This window comes from Oryctolagus cuniculus, chromosome 16 (assembly GCF_964237555.1).
Source record: "Oryctolagus cuniculus chromosome 16, mOryCun1.1, whole genome shotgun sequence".
Taxonomy (NCBI): Eukaryota; Metazoa; Chordata; class Mammalia; order Lagomorpha; family Leporidae; genus Oryctolagus; species Oryctolagus cuniculus.
In genome coordinates, this window is record NC_091447.1 from 42369595 (window position 1) to 42392675 (window position 23081).

Here is a 23081-nt window from a genome sequence, read left to right on the forward strand (position 1 = left end):
AAGACATCTTAGCATGGGTAACCAACACAGAGCAGAAAGGGAAAGCTGTTCTGCAGTGAGAAGAAGGCAGCAATAATAAGTAAAATATTTATGTGACACCTTACCCTGCCCTAATCAGCAAACACTTCACACCTCATCAGAACAGTCCAGGTAGGATCCTAAAGAGCCTTACACTCAGGGAGGTAAGCACAGGACAGGCAGCTGCTACTCAATACACAGTCAACGTAACACAAGACAAATAAGTCCTACAGAGCCTGTGCAACACTGTGCCTCCGAATCAGCATTGCCCACTTAAGAACCTGTTCAAAGGATAGATATCATGTTGTAATGAAATTAAAAATTCTAAAATGAGGATTTACACTTTGATAGTTTTTTAGATAGACCGTTAACCAAATGATTCTAAGATGTGACTTTAACTTATGGCTCAGTCTTTCATTCTCCACTGCCACACACAAATATGCCCCAAAATTCTACTGAGCATTTTTCAAAAGGTGGTATTTGAGAGATGAAGTGGGGAGGGGAGAAAGAGCAAGAACATGCTTGCATCTACTGCTTCACTCCCCCAAATGCCTGCAATGGCCTGGGCTATGCCAAACTAGCCAGGAACCAGGAACTCAATCCAGGTCCCCAACGTGGGTAGGAGGAACCCAATTACTTGAGCATCACCACTGCCTCCTGGGTGTGCACTAGCAGGAAGCTGCAGAAAGGGGTCAGGGCCAGGAATCAAACCTGGGCAAACCAAGGTGGAACACAGGCATCCAAAATAGTGTCGTAGCTGCTCGGCCAAATGCCCACCCCCACCACACTTTTTAATCATTGAAAAATTACAGTGCCAAATATGTTTTTTAAAAGATTTATTCATTTGAAAGTCAGAGCTACACAGAGAAGGAGAGGAGAGAGAGAAGGGGAGAGGGAGGGGAAGAGGGGGAGAGGGAGAGAGAGGGAGAGGGAGAGGTTAGTCTGGTTCACTCCCCAGTTGGCCATAAGGGCCAGAGCTGCACCAATCCTGAGCCAGGAGCTTCTTCCGGGTCTTAACAGGTGGGTGCAGGGGCCCAAGGACTTGGGCTATCTTCTACTTTCCCAGGCAATAGCAGAGAGCTGGATCAGAAGTGGAGCAGCCGGGACTCGAACCAGTGCCCATATGGGATGCCGCCATTGCAGGAGGCGGCTTTATTCGCTATGCCACAGTGCTGGCCCCCAAGTAACATGTTTAAAGAAATAGCCTCTTAGAATATTTGACAAGATGGGGCCGGCGCTGTGGCACGGTGGGTTAACGCCCTGGCCTGAAGCGCTGGCATCCCATATGGGCGCCGGTTCAAGACCCGGCTGCTCCATTTCCCATCCAGCTCTCTGCTGTGGCCTGGAAAAGCGGTGGAGGGTGGCCCAGGTCCTTGGGCCCCGCACCCACGTCGGGGGCCTGGAGGAGGCTCCTGGCTCCTGGCTTCGGATGGGTGCAGCTCCGGCCATTGTGGCTAACTGGGGAGTGAGCCATCGTTTGGAGGACCTCTCTCTCTCTGCCTCTCCTCTTTCTATGTAACTCTGACTTTCAAGTAAATAAATAAATATTTTTTTAAAAAAAAAAGAATATTTGGCAAGCATTATCTTTGGATGCAAGGAAAATGACTACCAAAAGCTTCTCAAGAAAAAGTAGTATCTAAAGAATGTAATGGAGGGGCAGGCGCTGTGGCATAGCAGGTGAAGCCAATGCCTACAGTGCCAGCATCCCCTATGGGTGCTGGTTCGAGACCTGGATACTCCACTTCCAATCCAGCTCTCTGCTATGGCCTGGGAAACAGAGGAAGATGGCCCAAGAGCTTGGGCCCTTGCACCTGTGTGGGAGACCTGGAGGAAGCTCCTGGCTTTGGATCAGCACAGGTCTGTCTGTGAACCAGCAGATGGAAGACCTCTCTCCCTCTGCCTCTGCTTCTCTGTAACTGTGCCTTTCAAATAAATAAATAAATAAATCTTTTTAAAAAATGTAATGGGGCAGAGAAGAAGAAATCTTTACTAGATAATATTTTAATTGTTCATTCAAAATTATCACAGTAAAACAGTTTGGTAGGTTGCAAATCTTATAATGTCCATAAAAAATGGCATAACCTATACTTTGTAAAGATTCTTAAACACTGGGCTACACCAAAAAATGAATTGACCCCCAAAAACTATATCCTGAGTCCTCAGTTTGTTTACAGGTAATATAAATTCCATCTACCCATTTCAGCTGAGAATAATGTTATCAACACCAGGGTCTGGAAAGAGCTCAAAGAATTATGAGGCATCGTAAACATCACCCAGGGTAAACAAGTATTTGGGGGTGAAATTCTCCCCAACAGAAAAATGAAAGAATGGTTCTCTCCGAAGTTACTCTTCCAAGTCTGCATGGCACCATTTAGTAGTTGGTTCTCCTCGAATTGAAGCAACTTCAGAAAAATCATTGATTTTATAGCATTCTTCAGATTGATTCTTCACTTTGCTGGTTTCCTCTTTCCTATAAATCAAAGGAAGGAAATTCCCCCATGAATGTTTATGTCAAACAAACAGAATTTGTCTCATCTCCCTAAAACAAAGACTACTGTGGAGAGAGGATCATTCTTATCCTCGTCACCTTTAATGGGTAGGATGAGTTGTTATTGATCTTAGGGCCTGAGGGGAAAAGAGGAGGAAGAAAGAAAGGCTGCATAAAAAGAGGGAGAAGGAAGCAGAGACCCCCACTGCCCTCATAACACACACACACACGTTAAAAGATGCAGGTCTCTTCTCCCCTCCCTGTTAGGTGGGAAATACCCTTCCCTTTCTACAAGATGCCGGGACTTCCACACACCTCTCCTGCTGTCTCATCCTGAAGTATGTCTTTCATCATAATTCCAAAGATTGAGTTTCTGAATCCAGATGAGGAAATGGAATGTTAGAAGTTCTATAGACAACAGACTCATATTTTGTGTAAAAAAACTCAAATATAAAAGTTGGGGTTATTCTTAGGTTAAAAACTCTAGCCTTTGAGACCTTTTTCATATAATTTTTAGAAACATGGATAGGGTTCTCTTCTGGACACATTTCTTAATCTGACAATAACAAAAACAGAAATTTCTACAGATGGAGCAATCAAATCAGAAAATATTCATTTGCACAAAGGTACATCTCAGTAGAAAATCTTTATGAAAATTACACAGAATAAGATGTATTTTTAAAATAATTGACAGGCTGCATTGTTAGTATCTGCATTGATGAATTTACTAATTCCAAGTTGATTTGTACCAGTACCTTGGGATTAGTCAGGGAAGTGGACACTAACCTGGATATACTCCTAAAGTTTCAGTAGCCAGAACTTACAGAGAGTAGGGGCAGCACTGGCTTCCCTGCAGCACTGGTGTTAAAAGGAAGCAGGATCAATGCATGTGTTAGCATCAGAAAACAAAAAGCCAGAAGAAATAATGTGAACATTATTTCTCTGTATACCATTGTTGCTTAGGAGCAACGAGACTGAGACTGTGGCTTTCATATGATGTCCAGAGTGTACATCTATCCAGAGTGCCCCAGCTTCTGTTCATAAGAAAGCCACGTTCACCCACGGTGGAAAGACATTCTGGTCTCAGTTTAATCATCATTATCATCACCTTCATCCCGATCACAGGCATCACAGTGGTAGTCATAGTGTGAGCAAAAGAGTGCCTGCTTACTCTACCGGGTCATTTGCTAAAAGCTTTTGGTTGGATATTCTTAACCAAACTCTGAAAGTACATGACCTTCTAACCAGGAACAGTTTTACCTGGCATGGTAAAGGAAAATTTATATGACAACATTGAGGGGGTATCTTGAGAGAAACCACTAATGGGCAACTATTTTTGCAAGTATACTAACATCTTCCATGCAATTATAATTACGACTGGTGACCAAGAGGCCAAGTGTGATGTGTACTTTTCACTTTCAGGGTTCCCACTGGTGCCAACCACTATCCACGCTATTACTCGAGCAATCTACTTCAATGACAAGTAAGCATCATAGACTTTCTATGTTAGCATATTCGTGGGTGAAAGGTGTCTGCATTGACCTGGTCCCTTCTGATTTTTCAGCTGCTGGATGAGCGTGGAGACCCATCTGCTTTACATCATCCATGGCCCAGTGATGGCAGCTCTGGTGGTGAGAACTGCTCTTTAAGTTCATTATTACTAAAGTTCTCTCTTGGTTGGGATTTCTATATATAACCTATATCCTATAATAACTTAAACTAATTGAATGACATTCTATAACAACGACGTGATTTTAGAGTCTTTAAAAAAAGCCTTTTGTCCACACCTAGGTGGATGGGTTATATAGTATAGTTGCTGCACACACTATAGCAGCTCTGCAGCTAGTTTTTAAAAACCTCTATAACTAGATTCTTCAAGGTAAAGGTGAAGGCCAAGGGGCTACAAGAAAGGTGAAAAGGTGTTGCTGATAAAAAGTGAGAGACCGTAGATTCACCCCCTATGCCGTTTTCCTCAGGTTCTGCAAAACAAAGCCATCTCTGCTTCATCTTTGGTGCGTGGATCCGCTGGTCAGGCATTGCCCGTACATTGCCTTGTGGTTCCTAACATCAGCCCTCTTGTATCAGGAGGGCTCACTCTTTAGAAAAGACTAGAGTGACCTCAAAGTCACAGAATAGTAAGAGGTTGGGATGTAGAGAGATGCAGACGTTTGTTAAGTCTACTCATGGTTTATGTCATGTTGACCACATCAGAACCATTAAATGTAGTATTTAGATAATTTCCTATTAATCTCAAATACAGCATTTTCTTCAGTCAAGGGTGAGAATAAAAGCAGTCTTAAGTTATGGACTAGATTCTGCCTCTACACTCAACAAGCATCATTAGTAATTCATCAGACTAGGTTATCATTCCAAACAGTCTTCTAATTCTCCTGGCCTTAGTGTCTCCAGAGCAGTGATTTACTCGTTAGCACAACCATTCTCATGAGGACCCACTAACCTGAGTCTTGAACCTGTGCAGCACACAAGAATTCAACTTTTATCCAAGTTCTCTTTTCTTGAATTTTTTGGGGGTACCATTAATTTCTGTTCCATGTAGAAAAAATTACTCATACCACTCTTAAATTAGCAATTAAATTTGAAAAACAAACTTTTTCAAAACTAGCCTTCCCAGCCAGAAAGAGAAGTTTGTGACCCAGAATATATTTCTTATTTTCTTTTTTTCTTCAATTTCTCTAGACAAATAATTTTGTCTTTTGAACCAATCCATATAATACTGATCAAATATTAGTTTTATTTTTGTAAGATGTATTATATATTCTGTTTTGATCTTTGATATTGTCTTGTAAGTGGGTACCCTTATTGCACCTGATAAAGTAATTTTTAATATCTTTGGTATACAGAGAAATGTGCTATGTGAAATTCATTCTTTCACCCAAAGTTTCTGCTAAGGAGAAGTTTGTTGTAAACATCTAGGATCTTTGAGAAGTTCTTCACATTTATCAGATCCTCTTTGGCATGCCCAAGTTTTAGTTTGGTGAAATTAGGGTTCAGAAATTTCAACATTCAACACAAGCTCAGTGAGGTGGTGATTCTTGGGGAGTGAGCCAGCGGATGGAAGACCTCTCTCCTTCTCTCTGTGTAACTCTTTCAAATAAATCTTTAAAAAATATTGGTACATACTAAATAATACTCCATTTCTGTGTAATGGAGATAGCAGGTCCCTGAGGTGGGGTGTTGAATGCAGGGCAGTGGGAGGGAACTGCTGGAGTGATGTTCTTTATCTTCTTTGGAGCAGTTGTTACCCAGGTTCATATTTGCCTAAACTCAAGTCTAAATTTTTCAGTTTTCATTTCACCGTCAGTTAAGCCACCCTTTCTAAGTGGAAAAATATTGATAATGAAAAGGGAAGATTTCGAAGTGCGTGTCATCTGCTCGGCTAGATCAGTCGGTAGAGCACGAGACTCTTTAAACGTGAATGTAGGCCTCCCCTTTGAAAAAGTTATGAAAATAAGGCATAAACACCCTTTGTGAGTTGATTTCAAAAATCAACATTTCAAAAATGAGAACAAGGCATATCACCGACTCACTCACTGAGCTTGTGTTGAATGTTGAAATTTCTGAACCCTAATTTCACCAAACTAAAGCTTGGGCATGCCAAAGAGGATCTGATAAATGTGAAGAATTTCTCAAAGATCCTAGATGTTTACAACAAACTTCTCCTTAGCAGAAACTCTGGGTGAAAGAATGAATTTCACATAGCACATTTCTCTGTATACCAAAGGTGTTATTCAGTTGCACCTAATGCATTGACATTACAGGAGAAATATCTCCATTCAGGAAATATGAATCCAGACCTGAGGGCCTGTGGTCCGCAGGTGCAGGAACTCCGAGTGACCCGTGTGACCCTCGGGCAGACTCCACTGTTCTCTGCCTGTAATCACTCCTCCCCACACTGGCTACGCAGAAGCGAGGATGGTGGCACTCATCCGGCTGATGTGTTTGACCTGTATCTTTGCAGGTCAATTTCTTCTTTTTGCTCAACATCGTCCGGGTGCTAGTGACCAAGATGAGGGAAACCCACGAAGCAGAGTCACACATGTACCTGAAGGCTGTGAAGGCCACCATGATCCTGGTGCCCCTGCTGGGAATCCAGTTTGTCGTCTTCCCCTGGAGGCCCTCCAACAAGATTCTTGGGAAGATCTACGATTACCTCATGCACTCTCTGATTCACTTCCAGGTAGGGACGCCAATGGCGTATTTTGTTAATTACTTGTGTTGCGAGTTGATTTCCAATTCTAAAGCCCATGACCTTAAATGTAATCGACAGCCTCCAATACAGCAAGCCCAGCCAGCATTCTAACGGAGACCAGATTTTTGTTTTGAGGCACTTGTGCCTGCTTTCCCAATATTCCTGGACCTCAGTTGGTCACACCCCTAACTACTGTGATTGTCAGAACCTCTTTCCCTAAATCAGCACCGACTCTGGGGAGATAAGGAGTAATGAACTTGCACAGAGCTACCTGTGCCTCCTGTTCTATCACCCTCCCATTGTCAGACAAATGTCAGGGATGCATCCATGCCCATTCACTGGCTGTAGAAGGAGTTTGTCCTCACATAGGAGAGAATGCAGTAGGATCTCAGGTGCTGTGCTAGGCCAGCTGGTGTCTTCCCCTGCCCTATTTCTGTTGATTCTGCCCTAGATGAGCACTCCCCACCCCGGAAGGCCAGTAGTGCTGGGTATTTTGAAAGCAAGATGGAACACAAGAGGTCCTAAGGCAGAGATGATTCTACTACAAGCTGTTAGGCCAGCATTTTGCCATCTCAATTTCAAATTTCCAGTTAGTTTTATTTTCTACTGATGAAAACAAATCTTAGAATGAGAAGGTGGTCAAAACAGAGTTCTAAAAAGAAAATTTAAAGATTTAAATAATCTGAGCTATTGTTTAACAGTGATGAAGACCTCAGGGGTTCCTTAGTCCATGTCTTTGAGGCATGAATTTGGATGTGGGTACAGTGCTGCCCTCGTACACCTTGGCAACCCAGGACACAGGCAGGCCCCCAGTCACCTGCTGTGATGCTTCTGTTTATAAATTTCTCTACTGAACTCAACAGGATCTCAGTTTTAGCCATTTTTAAGTACATTCTTTTCAAAGCCACTGCAATCAGCATATTCTGTTGTAAATCTCTGTGTTAAAGGAAGCAGTACATTAACCAGATGTAGTAGAGCTAGACTTATACTCAAATGATGGAATCCTAACAATAAAAGCACATGGTGCAATGTGGTTGCAGTGCATTGCTGAATACCAGTGATAAGCATCTTTTTCTTGCCTTTATATTTCATTGAGCCTTGACTTGCTATTGCAGTAGCGAAATGTTCCTCTCCAGGAAATCTCCTTCCAGTGATTATTAAACAACATAATGCATGCAAAAACAACTTCGACTCTGTTTTTCCTTTTCTTTTCAGGGATTCTTTGTGGCGACTATCTACTGTTTCTGCAACAATGAGGTAAATTCCATGTTAAAATTCGATATTGTACAGTTTCCCAAAGGCCTCTGTACACATTTCATTTGCTCTCACCCCTGAAGTTGACCTCAGAGCTGTGTTTTTTTCTACCACTCTGAGCTAATCTTATCTATGGATATGTGGCACAGTATTCCAGGCAGGCAGCTAACTTCTAAGTTCCTTGGGTCACATCCTAACAGCAATAATGAAAAATATTCGGGATTCCCACAGAAAGAGAAGCCATGTCCCTCTTCCCTTTAGTGGGCCCAAACCTTTGCTAGGGCAGAGCCAATATCTAGCCAACTTGTTCACTGATTTCGTTTTGAGTTGCTTGGTTCTAGCTTATTCCGCATCTTGAAAATTGCTCTAATGTTAAGTAATTTTTAAAAAGAGAATCCTCTGAGTCTTGACTATTTACATTAGTAGGCTTTAGAGGTCCTTCATGGTATTTGTAGTCACCATACCCTTATTTTCAATGAAATCTTGCTGAAACATAATTTTCAGGTGAGAAATCTAAGCTCCATAAAGATCATGGGACTTGCTGAATACCCCAAACATAGTCAGGGTTATAAACGAGGAATGGAACCCTTCTGACTCCCAGTTAAATTCTCTAGCACTCCTCCAGAACATTTTTTTTCTAAGACTACAAGACTTAATGAAAAAGCATTTTGGATTTTAGATTCCTACTCTGAATAATTTTTATGGAAGATGAATGTCACCATGTTTCCCTGTTAGTAACTAGGACTATTTCCATGCATTATCAGCTGATGCTTTTTCTCTATTCCTTATTTCTTTAAACATTTTGCTGCCCTATGACCTGTTGCTCATCTCCATCCCCAGTGTGGCAAGGTTTTCATTTTTCATATTTTCTCTTTCCATTGGAACATTTAATTCTATCCTTCATCTACCAACTAATTCCTTCATTCAACAAAAAACCTTGTGCATTCACTATTGCTAGCGGTTAGACTAGGTTCCTAAGACCTCTTTTTAATGTGAGCTCTCCCTTGCTGAGAACAGTAAAGAGTAATAAGCATATATAACTTGAACCTGACTTATGTTAACTTCTGTGAATATATATGTGTGCATTCCGAGTTGTTACAGTGGTCATGCAAATTTTTTGATCTAAAATAGTGTTAAACCAGGTCTCACATAAAAATCAGATTCAGGAGGGGAATATCTTGAAAAGCACGAGAGGTTTACAAACATTTGTGAAACTACTGCAATATTTATTGAGTCAACTATGATGCTGTCATTGGAAGTATCAAACAACAAACAAACCCAGAGGTACTCCTAACAACTGAAATGTCTCATTCATTCGAGTATGTTAACTTTCTTGAACTAAAGAAACCATTTCCCTTAAGTTCCCTATTACAGGAGGTACAAGTGTGACATTTCCAATAATACAGAAACTGTCCCGTGCCGAAGGTAATATCACAGTCCCAGCGATTTCAGGCATCCAGGTCTCAGCTGGGTATTCTGTATACACATCACCTTACCATGTGAATATAGGCCAGGCACTCCCTCTTGCAGGAAGTTATTTCTGGCTGCAATTGAGATAGAGCTATGATGGAATTTTGGCTGAATCGAATTTTAGCAGGGATCAAGGGGCTAATATATTAAAATTTGTATCTCCTCATTGCACAACTGATATCAGTAATATTACCAGTGAATCTTATGAAAATGGGTCTTAGAGGGTCCATAGGTAGACTAGAAGCAGGGAAAGAATTGAGAATTAAAATAATAGGAATCAAGAGCTGTCCATGAGGGAATACATTTTCTACAACAGTTCTTCCAGGTGTATGGACATTTAGGATCCAAATATAATAGTAAAATTTGAGGCATCTAAGAGACCTCAGAAAGATGACAGCAACAAAGTGGTTTCCAAATAGCAGCTCACAAGAGAGATACTGACAACCCCTGGATTTTCATCCTTTCTTGTGTTCCTTGCTGTTGTCCATGCCTTGTGGATTGTTTGTAGGTGAACGTAGCATGACTGGAAGAATCTCACCTTAATATCACAAATGTTCATGTCCCCTGTTCCACCAGCCTCTCTGGAAAAAAATACAGACACTTCCAAAGCCTTTGTCCAGAAGTGCCACTGATACCAAGTCACGCCAGCTCCCTTCACGCTGTAGCCTCCTTGACCAAGCCACTGTCTTATTTCAGTTCCAGACTTCTTTGCTATGCAGCACTTAAGAGCTTCTTCATGCCATGCAGACTCTGTGACATTGCCACTCCACTGCTCGGTCACCAGTTGGACGTGTTACCAGGGACAATGTGACACTTCTTTGCAGGGCTATCAGAATCAAAAAGACGGACCTGCTTGAATGGGGTGTAACTAAGAAAGCAAATTAACCCTCTCCCCATTTTTCCCAGCTACGTCATGAGAAATGCAAGGTCGTTTTTCTCCCTCCCTTCTTTCTCAGGACCAGAAGGGCTCTGTACTCTCACTTCTGAGACTCTCCCTAAGTCACACCTTGTATGTTCTCTGTATCATGGCTTTTAGTGAAATTCAATTTTCAGATCAGTAAGCTTTTCACTACATATGCAAAGAGCATTCCTGTTTAGAAATTCTTTCTCTTGCTCAATAAAACCTAGTTTTCATAACTATTGTTTTTCCATAGACAAGAAAATGAGCTTTTGGACTCAAACCCAAGCAATAATTTCTTTGTTCTATCTGAGTATCCTCACACTTGAGTGTGCATCAGAATCATCTGGAAGGTTTGCTGGGCCCCACCAACAGCAGGTCTGGGATGAAGATAGATTTCTGAGTTCCCAAGGTAGTACTTAAAGTGTGGGATCTAAACCCAGCAGCATAAGACCATTCTTCTAGATAGAATCCAACTTGTTCTTGAAACAATGAATGCTCTTGGCTTAATGGGGGAGATGCAGGGGAATGTTATTTGAGAATATTATTTAGGAATATTTAAAAATGTTTAATTTTTGAACATTATATATTTTAGAATAAAAAATATTCCACAATACAGGAAAGTAGGTAACCAAAGGGAATTAAAAGCCCTGTTATTACAATGACATACTTAAATACTTCAAATTATAGAGCATGTAAAGTCTCTAAAAGTAGAGAGACAAGTAGAGATTTTGCTGATAATATTTTTACCCTTTTGGAGTGCTTAACTTTGTCAATAGTAGAAACATCCCTGAGCATCTGATTAATAAGGTTCCAGCTGCCAATCATAAAACCACTTAAAATTATAATTCCTTTCTAAGTTCCAAATGAATTCACAGTGCTTTTTAGAATTATTTTTAACTGAAGACACTAGTCTTGTTTATGTGATCCCTTTGGCTCTTAGTCCTATCATTATGATCAACTGTGAACAGAAATTGATCACTGGGACTAGTGAGATGGCATTGGTACATGCCACCTTGATTGGATTGAATTGGAATCCCCTGGTATGTTTCTAACTCTACCATTTGGGGCAAGTCAGCTTGAGCATGTCCCAAATTACACATCTCTTCCCTCTCTTATTCCCACTCTTATATTTAACAGCAATCACTTTTCAGTTAAGTTTCAACACTTAAGAATAACTGTGTATTGATTACAGTATTCAACCAAAAGTATTAAGTAGAACAAACAAAAAAATACTAAGAGGGATAACGTACAATTAATCATAATGATAGGACTAAGAGCCAAAGGGATCACATGAACAAGACTAGTGTCTGCAAATACTAGCTGATAGAATAAAAAAGGGAGAGAATGACCCAACATGGGAAGTGGGATACACAGCAGACTCATAGAATGGCAGATGTCCTAAACAGCACTCTGGCCTCAGAATCAGTCCTTAAGGCATTCGGATCTGGCTGAAAAGCCCATGAGAGTATTTTAGGCATGGAAAGCCAAGACACTCTGGAAAAAAAAAAAACCCTAAATGAAAGATCTCCGCTAGTGAGATCCCAGTAGAAAGAACAGGTCATCAAAGAAGGAGGTACCTTTCTCTGAAGGGAGGAGAGAACTTCCATTCTGACTACGACCTGACTCTGAATATGATCAGAGTCGGTGAACTCAAAAGGCTTCCATAGCCTTGGCAACTCATGACTAGAGCCTAGGGTGATTACTGATGCCATAAACAAGAGTGTCAATTTGTTAAGTCAACAACAGGAGTCACTGTGCACTTACTCTTCATGTAGGATCTCTGTCCTTAATGTGCTGCACATTGTGATTTAATGCTATAACTAGTACTCAAACAGTATTTTTTACTTTGTGTTTCTATGTGGGTGCAAACTGTTGAAATCTTTACTTAATATATGCTAAACTGATCTTCTATATATAAAGAGAACTGAAAATGAATCTTGATGTGAATGGAAGGGGAGAGGGAGAGGGAGCGGGAAAGGGGGGGTTGCAGGTGGGAGGGACATTATGGGGTGGGGGGAAGCCATTGTAATCCATAAGCTGTACTTTGGAAATTTATATTCATTAAATAAAAGTTAAAAAACTTATTTTTAACTGAAATAGTGAGGAAGTAGACTTACATCTTTTCGTTCATTAGGTAAAAACTCCCGAGATAAGATAAACCTTATGTTCCAGTCAATGTGCACCTAACAGAGAAAGGGCAAAGTCAAAACAACTCAGATCCAACCACAAAGATTCCAACCTGATTTTCTTCCTTTTGGATGTAAGAACTGAGTCCAAACACCTACCTTCTATAGCTCTTTTTTTTTAAATAAATTAGAGAAAACTCCCCCATCTGTAGACTCAGTCCCCAAATGCCTGCAATGGCTGAGGCTCAGCCAGGAAACTCACCCTCATTTGTAATAGAGTCAGCTGGAACAATGTCTTCAAACCATCACACCATGGCTCACTCTTAAAGCTGTAAATGCATTTGTACAGTCAGGAGAAAAAAGTAAAGCAATTTGTGTTCTTCTCAAGTGAGTGATGAATTTATTTCATTCAAAACTTTATATGCTGTCTATCTCATTTGACAATTCCTAATATTTCTGTTGCTTTGGGGGAGCAGCTAGGTACTCCCTTTTTTTTTTTTTTTTTTTGTTCAAAAGGTTCATTGCTCTTTTTCTTGTCAACAAAGCAGTTTCAGGCTCAACCTGTGGTATTGTAGGAGGTAACGCCCCATGTTTAACTACTGACTGTCTTTTACAAATGGAAGCAGATTGTCATCCCCACGTAGAGAGATAGGTTCATTACTTTCTCTAATTGCATCCCAAAATTATAACCTTTCTGTAAAAATAATTTTGGAAAACCAGAAAAGGCTCTACACCTTTTGTACTCAAGCTTAACATATATGGATCTTCTGATGAGGATTATTTTGAAAGGACAGATAAGAAAACAATTAACTTTTATCTACTGGGCACTTTTGCAAACTCACTCTAAACTTGTCATTGTCTACCTTGGAATACCTGTGTAAGTTTTAGCTATGAGGATAGTCTTTGTATTTGGAAGATGATGAATTCATGGAAACTATTGATTTCCTTTACCTGGGATCATTGCTAATCCAAAAATACATTGAACCAGTATATTTCCCAATGCTTCAGACAGACATTTGATGGTTTCTAGGTTCTAAACAGCACAACCAAAATAAAATTGGGCTTCACTTGAGACTACCACATTGTCACTGTCTTACTGCAGACACATTGTACGACCTCAGCTACTCATCTACAAAGTGAAGATAGCAATAGTGCCCTTCTTACAGGGCTCTTGTGAGGATCAAACAACTTAACACAAATCCAGTGCTTGCACTGTGGTGCATAGTAAGCCATCGGTAGTCACTTAACTTCTACGGGCCATCATCCTTCATTCTGTGTGGTTTCTGTCAGTGCCAAGTTCAGCTGCAGGATACACCTCACTCCTTAGCACTGAAACATCTTGTCTTAGTCTCTTAAATAAAATTAGAATACCAGATTATGTTGATTACCATTTGTCATCTTGAATCTTGCTTTGCTGTGTGAAGATGTATCTCCACTTACAAATCCCATGCCTTCTTGACTTGCTTTTCCTGGATCATTGAACTTTGCTTTCTAAGTAAGATATTTAAAATTATATGACAATTGTATGTCTCTCAGGGGACAATGTTACTTTTAATGTAAACAGAAAAAAGCATTTGTCACAGAAGCATTCAGCCTTATATTAAACAGTTTTGTGCCATTAGGTTTTTCTGTCATTTTTATCTTTTAGATATTTACAAATATAGGTAAAATGGTTTTCCATGATCAGCTAGCTAGATAACTTATATTTCTCCCAGATTCTCTCTCCTATGTAGCAGGTATACTTGTGTTTAACAGCAGAATGAACCATGGAATGACACAAATGTTTTATGTACTAAGCAATAGAAACTCTCAGAACTACAGATGAACTGTAGTTCCTGAAAGAGCAGAGCCCAAGCAGCAGGTTCCTGGTCTGCTGGTTGAAGTTGTCATATTAGAGATTTCATATTTACAGTTTCCCGACTTCAGCATCTTCTCTCCTCCTTGTGTTCAATAGGTAGCTTATCATATTTATAAAACTGTTTAGCAACCTGCCTATGGGTTTGAGATTTTGTTCTTACAAAATTGGCACTGCATTAAAATCAGAGTTTTATCTGACACACTGCACCATAAGCCATGTTGGATAAGTGAAAATCCACAGGATGAGGCCCTCACCATCAAACCCAGAACTGTGCCGGACACACATTTTCCTGACTATTAAGTGGCTGGGAGATCCTCTGCCCTCTAAATGGTTTCCCAAACCTTTCCCCCGATAGCACTCGTAAGCCACATCATGAAAACCAATCAACTTTCATTCATTGGATTTAAGAGCTCAAGCAGCCTGTGCTCAAAAGTAGCAAATAGCCTTCCCAGTGACAACGCAGTCCTCCAGTTTGCAAATTCTGCTTCCAAGAGTGCGTAGTCCACAGCCACAGCAAATACCACACAGCCCTCAAGAGCAGAATTGCAGCTCGGCCTCCCTCAGCCTCTGATGGGTGTTATGTGTGCTCATAACCTTCACGTGGGTCATCCGTAACAACCATGTGGAAACGAAACCCCTTCTCTTTTCCAGGTCCAGACCACCGTGAAGCGCCAATGGGTACAGTTTAAAATCCAATGGAACCAGCGCTGGGGAAGACGCCCCGCCCACCGTTCCGTTTCCCGCACTGCAGCCTCGGCTGAGGAAGGCGGCATCCCCGTTTATATCTACCACCAGGAGCCCAGGAACGACCCGGCCCACAGCCTAGGCGAGGAGGGTGCCGAGATCATCCCCTTGAACATCATCGAGCAAGAGTCATCTGCTTGACTGTGAAGCCAACACAGCATCGTGCTCACTGAGCCTTCATCACCTGGGGGAAAGATAGACCATGCATTTAAAGTGACCCCCCTCCTCCAGGAGCTGAGCATATCATTTGTGAAGAATTAGTAAGTGAATTTGTCCATAGTGAATCTGGAGAGAGTTATCCTTGGTACTATTGCTCTGGGAGACAGTCTAGGAATGGAGTCTCCCACTGCAACTTGTGAACTCCATCATTCACCCAAGACTGAAATGCAGATGACATAGTAGTACAAGCAAGGTATCCAAGAAAAACACAAATTGACCTAGTGCAGATACAGGGTGCTCCTTGTTAATCTTGAGCCATTTATACCTTTGAAAAATTAAAATCACTGTCAATATTTTTTCTTTTTAACTCTAGATTTTGAATCAGACTTTCTGTATTTGGCTATGGATCTGATTTTTAATCTTTTTATTTCGATCAATTCTGATGTATTGAAATGTTCTACCATCCATACAGTGTAAACCGCACAAATTACACGACCTCTGTGGACACAGTGGCTTTTTAACATCAAGATGACTAAGCACGCGGGGGAAGAGGGGAAGAGACCTGCATCTGGCAGGAAGACCTAATGCTTTGAAAGACAAATTTAGATTCAATTTGCTGGTAATAGTACGTGTTCAGCTTGGCTTTGGATAAGCCTGTCCATTGGGCAGGCCCAGAGTGCTGTAAGGAATTGGTCTAATGTTGACTGTGCTTTGTTTGCTGACATTATAAACGGAGGTCACAAAGAATCCATCACAAAATTTTTCAGAAAACTGCCAAAATCATAATTCTTCATGGAACAAAATGCTCTTAAAAGAGTTTTCCACTTTCCTAAACTCCAGGATTTATAAAGCAAATCACTCCAAGGTTTATAAAGCAGATTACCTCTTGCCCTTGGGTGCTATCTAGCAGTAAAAGACAAATTTGTTTAAGACTGGTAATTACAAGACTCCATATAAGTCCATTAACTGCCTTCCACCCTGCTTCAAAGCTTAACAAGATCTGGCGTTCCCAGGAAGATTCAGTAGTGCTAATTGGAAATCAGTTTGTGGTTGACCTCTTGTTTGCTGCTATTAGCAAAACAGGAGGGGAAAAATGTAACTCCTACAAGTTTAACCATATTAATTCATGTTCAAAGTAAAATTTCTCATTAAAACCCAGTAGTTTATTTCCACATCTCTTTAGTTCTCAGCATAAGATCTTTGAAAATCCCTGAATAACCTGGAATCATCACTGGCATCTGAAATTAATTTGTGAATTTGCAACAGTAATAGTTCTCATTTAATTTGGATGCTAAATAAGTTGAAACTTTCCAAATCTCCAGTCTCATCTATATCATTTATGCCACTGCCTTTCAGAAGCAATTAAGTTGTGGAAAAACAATCAATTGATTTGCTCTGGTTACACATTTAGTGCACTCAGAGAAAAATTCTATTTCTCCAGTGAAAATGTATTTTGGATACTAAAGTAGTTTAAGTCTCCTTTACTGCATGTAAGGGAGGAATTGAAAAGAAGGTATTTTTTCAATCACAGTGTTATGTATTAACATTCCTATTTTTGTTTACAGACATGAAAAACAGTATTTCAGGCAGCTCTAGTACAAATGTGATAATATATTGCTAAAATATTTTAGGTGTTATTGTGCTAATATAGTAGGGGCTGAAGAAAACAAAATAGCTTAAAATAGAATTGCACATAGTGCCAAAATGATGTGAAATGCTTATGTTATATATATATGTGTATGTGTGTATAAATTAATAGAGTATGTGAAAAGCAAAAAGATGTATATTTGCATTATTTTTCTACAGAAATATATTGTTCATCTCTTCATTCATTCATCTTGTCTCCTGATCATTCCATGCTTGCTTTTGAGTTTCTGCCATGGCCCTGACATCCCATCTTGTTTGTAGTGCAACAGGGGGATAATCCAAAAGCAGAGATTAGAAATCCTGTGCAAAAATATCAAAGTCTTGTAACCACCTTCAGTCTTCAATTTGATTATAAACTTAGTTCTCATACCATTGCTAGCACAAAAACCATACGCAACTGTCAATGTATATTGTTTAGGCTTAAGAGAGAATAGCAAAGAAATCTAGGGTAAGAAAGCATTACATCCTTTTATTTTTTTTTCATTATTTTGAGACCAGACTTGTTCTGTTCAGCATCGTATTAGAGCTTAAAAACTAATGATTGCAACAGTTCTAATATAGTTTTGGAGAAAGACTAAACCTAATTAAATATAATGAGAATGCAGAAAAGCTACAGTTGGAAAGATTTCATATCTGGAAAGCATGAATTGGAAACAGCAAGGATGAAATGAAAGCCATGATGAACTAAGAAAGGGGAACAGGAGCAATTTGTATGCTCTTCGCATCTTGGGGACAGCATCTACAGTTGTTGCCTTGTGAGATCTGGGTGATGCTTTTAGACAAAGGATGCGTAATGGCTCCATGTTTCCCCTGTATGTGCCAGAGGGCACTCCTAGTGGATACTATGAATCCTTGTGATAATGAACAAAGGTAATTTCCCAACATACCATGAAATCCGATTCAAGAGAGTAACTCTTTCAGAGTTACTACACTAATCCCTACTACAAAGTGAGGCAGAATAGGTCATTGGGTACAAGTCAATATCATGGTTCCACAAAGGAGGAAAGGTGTTGGAAAAGACCAAAATGCTTATCATAGAGCTGCAACCCTTCTTACTTATTCATCATCCATTCCTCACTCATTGATTCAACAGATGTTCCATAATCTTCCATTGCCAATGAAGCAAATGCTTCTTATTTTTTTTTTTCCCAACCCCACTCCCTCCCAGCCCCTCGGCAGAAGCCCCAAGCAACTCAGAGTTCTGGGCAGTCCCTGAGAGAAGCAACAAGGCAGAGAGCAAGCCCCACAGAGCTGCCGCCATGTCGGCAGCACTCAGCAGTCAAGGCCGGCAGCTCCGGAAACCCTGCTGGTCTCCCAGCCGCTGCCGCCACGGCCACCGCTGGCCCTTGTCCGAAGCAAATGCTTCTTAAGAGTAGTTATCACAGCAAAGTTTCTTTGCAGTAGTGATTACTCCTTTCCTGTTGGTGGTAAAAAAAAAATCAGAACCTGCTAAGTGAACCATCACCCTAAGATCCTAGCCACTGGTAATTTTGGGCGTGGGAAAATACGTGCTTCCAGGTGCGATCATTTGTGCTCATCAGCACTGGTCAAGAGAGCCCCAGTCGTAAGAAACAAGTCACAGAACAGAATCTCACAGTTCTTCCACTGGCTCCATTACAGCTCAACTACTTATCAAGCCACTTAACACATTAGGGTTTAAAATAACGTTGGTCATGAAGAGGAGATATCAAAAACCATATCTAGAGAAACAATCAAGCTAACTCAGTAGGAAATGCAATCTGTTAAGGAGAAAGTAAAATACCTTACTTCCATAAGCACATACGTTCAAACTTACATTCTTAGACTAGCTTAAGCTTATTTAAAATTGATTTCACTGAATAACATGGAATGGTGGGGTAGTGGAAACAGAGTATGATAATATGTGTACACACAGACAAAGGAAATTAGAGAAGTCACATTTGAAAATTAAGAATGAATTCTATTTCTGTAGGTTTTTGTTCTTGTAGATATGGAATTAACATCTGTTCAATATCACTGAATAACATGAAGCATTTAAAGAGAAAAAAGCCATTGAAAGTGTAACTTACTGCAAAAGTCAGATGATCTTTAGTGTGTCTTCCTCCATTCGGATTCACAAGCATCTCTGAAATTCAGATTTTCTTGATGTAAGAAGTAGCCATCAAATCTCCCAAGTCACTAATCCATGTCCATTTTCTATTTGCTGAGATTCAATCTTCCATGTAGCTTTCCCAGAAACCCTTCCCCTGAGACAAACTGCTCCACCTATTTGCCTACAGTCCAACAGCACCACCTCATGTCTCTGATGTCTGCTTTGTGTAGGAAATCTATTATTTTAATTAAGAAAAGTTGCCTTCAAATAAAATTTCAGAATATTGCTAGTGAAGTTCTAAACAAAAATTCAATAAATCCAGTTGGGATGTCTTTAATAAAAAAAATTAGGAACTCTGTCCCCATTTAATCCTGCTAAACTGGCTGTTCAAAGCTAGCACACTGGTCTCTTACCCAGAGACCATACACTTGAACATAGAACCATCCGCAAACTCCCAAAATCTTTGCACAGAAAGCTGGGTAGTCAATATTTTGACAGGAAATATTTCTTTGAATGCAGTCTTCTCCACTGCACCAATGATGTGTACAGTCATCAGGAGAGAGAGATTGTGGACTCAAAGTAACAGAGAACATCCCTTCAATAGAAATGATTTATGAATAAGAAGAGGGCTCTCCACCCATCATTGAAACACTGTAATATGTACTCAATATAAACAGGCCCACTCCTTATAACAACTAATCCTCTCTTTATCCTCATTTTCATAGTGAGAAAACTAAGTACAAGAAAAGCTGAGTAACTTTCCCGCCACAATTATACCATAAGTGACCAAGATAGGATTTCTATCAAGGTCACTCAGTGAGTGATCTGGAATTGCCATTCCTGATTGGCCCTAACGCACTATCCTGCCTCTCAACCTAAGATTGTTCTCCTTTAATTCTACAGGCTATTAGACATCATCTCCTGTCGGTTGATAGTACAAGAGGGATTGCATGTAAAATGCATCTTCATTTGATCAAAATTCATTTATGGCCCACAGACTCCTTCAAATATAAGAGGTATTTGGATGAGATTCAGCATCCCTTAGTTTCAAAGACTTCTTTTTGGTAGTGACAGTTGTCTTTGGTTAGACAGAAATTTTTTCACATACAGTGCCAGTTTGCAGCTTCTCCACTTCAAATGTCATCTTTGAGCAGATATTTGGGAGACAAAACATGTTTTTGGGAAACTTCCCATGGTCTCTCAATTAGGTCTCTCTAACCTGAAGCCTAGGCGTAAGTAGGCAGAACTGCACTTAGCACTGTCTAGCAAGACTACAAATGATTGGCTTCAAGAATTGGGACCTGAGGAGTTAGGATGGTAATGACCATGAATATTCATTTACCAATCAACCATGTGTCAGGCAATTAAGAAAGGTAGAGAGTCAAGAAAGAATGGAACTGGAGGCACAATAGGGCTAGCCCAGGTGGCTAGTTCCCTCTCCAGATAGCAACCTGGGAGAAATCTAGGAGGATGTGTGCATTTCAAGAATTAGTCATTTAAAAAAAGGAATGGGGGGGTGGGCGGCACTGTGGTGCAGCAGGTTAATACCCTTGCCTGAGGCACCAGCATCCCATGTGGGCGTTGTTTCTAATCTGCTATGACCTGGGAAAGCAGTGGAGAATGGCCCAATTCCTGCACCCATGTGGGAGAGTGATGAAGAATTCCAATTAAGCCTGAAAATGTATTTTGGAAGACTTGAATAAAGATATTACAACATGCAAGGAAATAAGAAATCACACAACAGAACCCAGTGGGACCACTGGTTATGAAAATGGAATAGCTGGGCTGGCACTGAGGCATAACAGGTTATCCTGTGCCACTGCAATGCTGGCATATCATATGGGCACCAGTTTAAGTTCCAGCTGCTCCATTTCCCATCCAGCTCCCTGCTAATGGCCTGGGAAAGCAGCAAAAGATGGTCTAGGTACTTGGCTCCCTACAAATTATTCTTAAGGATGTGTGACATACAGAAACAAAGAAAGGTAGTCAGATCAGAATTAAATGGATTTGAGGAAAATTCCAAGATGGTGGAATAGGGAGGGAGCTTACTGCTCTAGGCTAGGGGAGAATAGTTGAAAGTGGAGAGTGGGCAATCTGAGGGATGCTGTAGTTCTATGTGAGGGTGTGGATTCACAGTGTGAGCATGGACACAACACAGGACCCAAAAACTGAGAGCCTCAGCACCAGCTTTGGAGAGTGAGGTGACACCAGACTGCAGCAGCCCAAGTCACTGGTGATAGAATTGCAGAGAAAGCATGGCATGAGTCCAGCCTGGATTCCTGTAGGGGACAAGGTACCCACCAACATAGAGGGAAAAGGGGGGATGTTCCTCTGTCCCCATTCCCCTGTCAATGGTGCACTGCAACTGGCTGAGAGGGCAGGCACCATTTTGGACTTATGTAATAGCTGCACCAGCTTGTGTCCTTGTGCCCAGCAACCAGCAGAGGGAGATGCCCGAGTCTGGCTGTGAAGATTGACAGGGGCTGGGCACCCACGTAGGACTGTGAGGTGCCCCCACCCTCCCAAAACACCACAGGCTCTGGGCTCAAATTGCCTAGGCAGAGGACCCACAGGCAGCTGGCTCTGAGAGTATCTCTGCCTCTCTGTGGACAGGATTGATTGGCAGGGCACAGTGGATCCTCAAAGCCCCACGGCTGTGGGATCCTTGTGTGCTAGGACTGTGGAAACACTATGGCTGCATCGGAGGGTGAAGGGTGTGGCTGGGTCTCGGGCAGTCACTCCAGGTGGCCCCACATGCTCAGGTGATAGCCTGATTGCCTGGGGTGAGCCACTGCAGCAGGATCCATGCTCACACTGAGGGCTACACACTATGTGTAGTGCTTGTGGCAGTGCTGCTGAATACTGCACCCACTGGGGCTAGCACCCAGGCATTGATCACCTTGGGAGAGAAGACCTGAGAGTGAGACTATACCAACAGAGCAGATCAAATCCACCACTCTGATAAAAAAAAAAAAATCTACTATGCCCAACTTGGGTGTCACCTTGGACACTCCCCCACCCTGGAGCACTAAACAGAGCCCCCTGGCCACACCCAGCACATGCCTCTGGTTATTCACTCAAAGAGCAGACAGTCCATTAAGCCACAGAGCCATAGTCTAAAGATAAAAACCATTACAGGGAAAAAAATGAGTATCTCCACAAATGCTGAATAATAAACATAGCAATTCAAGAATAAGGAAGACAACACGACACCCCCAAAAGAACACAGCACTTAAATACTAGAATGTGAATATGAAGAGATTGAAGAAATGTCAGAAATGGAATTTGCAGGATTACTTAGATGTAATCAGAAGCAAATGCATGAACTAATAAAATCCATGTGTGACATGAAAGAAAATTTTTCCCACAAAATTGAGATCTTAAACAGAAATCAAAATGAAATCTTGGAAATGAAGATTTCAATAGAACAAATAAAAAGTGCAGTGGAAAGCCTTAACAACAAAATCAGTGAAGCAGAAGAATATCCAACTTAGAAGACAAAGCACAGGAAATTTTACAATCAGACCAAAAACAATAATTTAGAAAACTATAAAACACTGTTGGAGATCTACAAGATACTATCAAACAACCCAACATATGGGTCTTAGGAATTCCAGAAGGCATGGAAAGAGAAAGGATTAGGAAGCTTTTAGTGCAGTAACAGAAAATGTCCCTAATTTGGAGAAAAAAAGGGACATCCAAGTACTGGAAGCATATAGAACCCCTAGTAGACATGACAAAAGATTTGCACCAGAAAACATCATAGTTAAACTCTCCACAGTAAAACAAAGAATAGATTCTAAAATGTGCACAAGAGAAACGCCAGATTACTTTCAGAGGATCTCCAATTAGACTTACTTCAGACTTCCATCAGAAACCACACAGGCTAGGAGAGAATGGCAAGTTATATTGCAAGTCTTTAAGAGAAAAAATATTCAACCAGGAATACTGTACCCTGCAAAGCTCTCACTTATGAATGAATGTGAAATAAAGACCTTCCATACACACAGAAATTGGATGAATTTGGCACCACATGTCCAGCCTTACAAAATGTGCTTACAGGGGCCAGTGCTGTGGCATAGCAGGTAAAGCCGCCACCTACAGTGCCAGCATCCTATATGGGTGCCAGTTCAAA

The 23081-nt window shown here is 40.9% G+C and overlaps 1 protein-coding gene and 1 long non-coding RNA gene across 5 annotated transcripts in view; one reads left to right on the forward strand and one right to left on the reverse strand.

Moving 5' to 3' along the window:
- Window positions 1-17062, forward strand: part of CALCR (calcitonin receptor) — a 163846-nt gene extending 146784 nt beyond the window's left edge. The window contains exons 11-15 of one of the 2 annotated variants that reach the window (XM_008261488.3): window positions 3929-3989; window positions 4071-4137; window positions 6486-6704; window positions 7932-7973; window positions 14977-17060. In XM_008261488.3, coding sequence (XP_008259710.3) covers window positions 3929-3989; window positions 4071-4137; window positions 6486-6704; window positions 7932-7973; window positions 14977-15210 — 623 coding nt within the window. In that variant the 3' untranslated portion in view covers window positions 15211-17060. 2 annotated transcript variants of the gene reach the window in all.
- Window positions 1677-21292, reverse strand: LOC127492628 (uncharacterized). 3 transcript variants are annotated; one of them, XR_011383212.1, is made up of 5 exons: window positions 13856-15041; window positions 12730-12796; window positions 12459-12524; window positions 9979-10266; window positions 1677-2488 (listed from the first exon to the last, which is right to left on the reverse strand). It is a non-coding gene; the product is annotated as an uncharacterized lncRNA (long non-coding RNA). The 3 variants fall into 3 exon arrangements; XR_007922256.2 differs by lacking the exon at window positions 1677-2488 and adding an exon at window positions 18924-21292 and having other exon boundaries at window positions 8849-10266; window positions 13856-13958; XR_011383211.1 differs by lacking the exon at window positions 1677-2488 and having other exon boundaries at window positions 8849-10266.
- Window positions 21293-23081: the final 1789 nt, after the last annotated feature.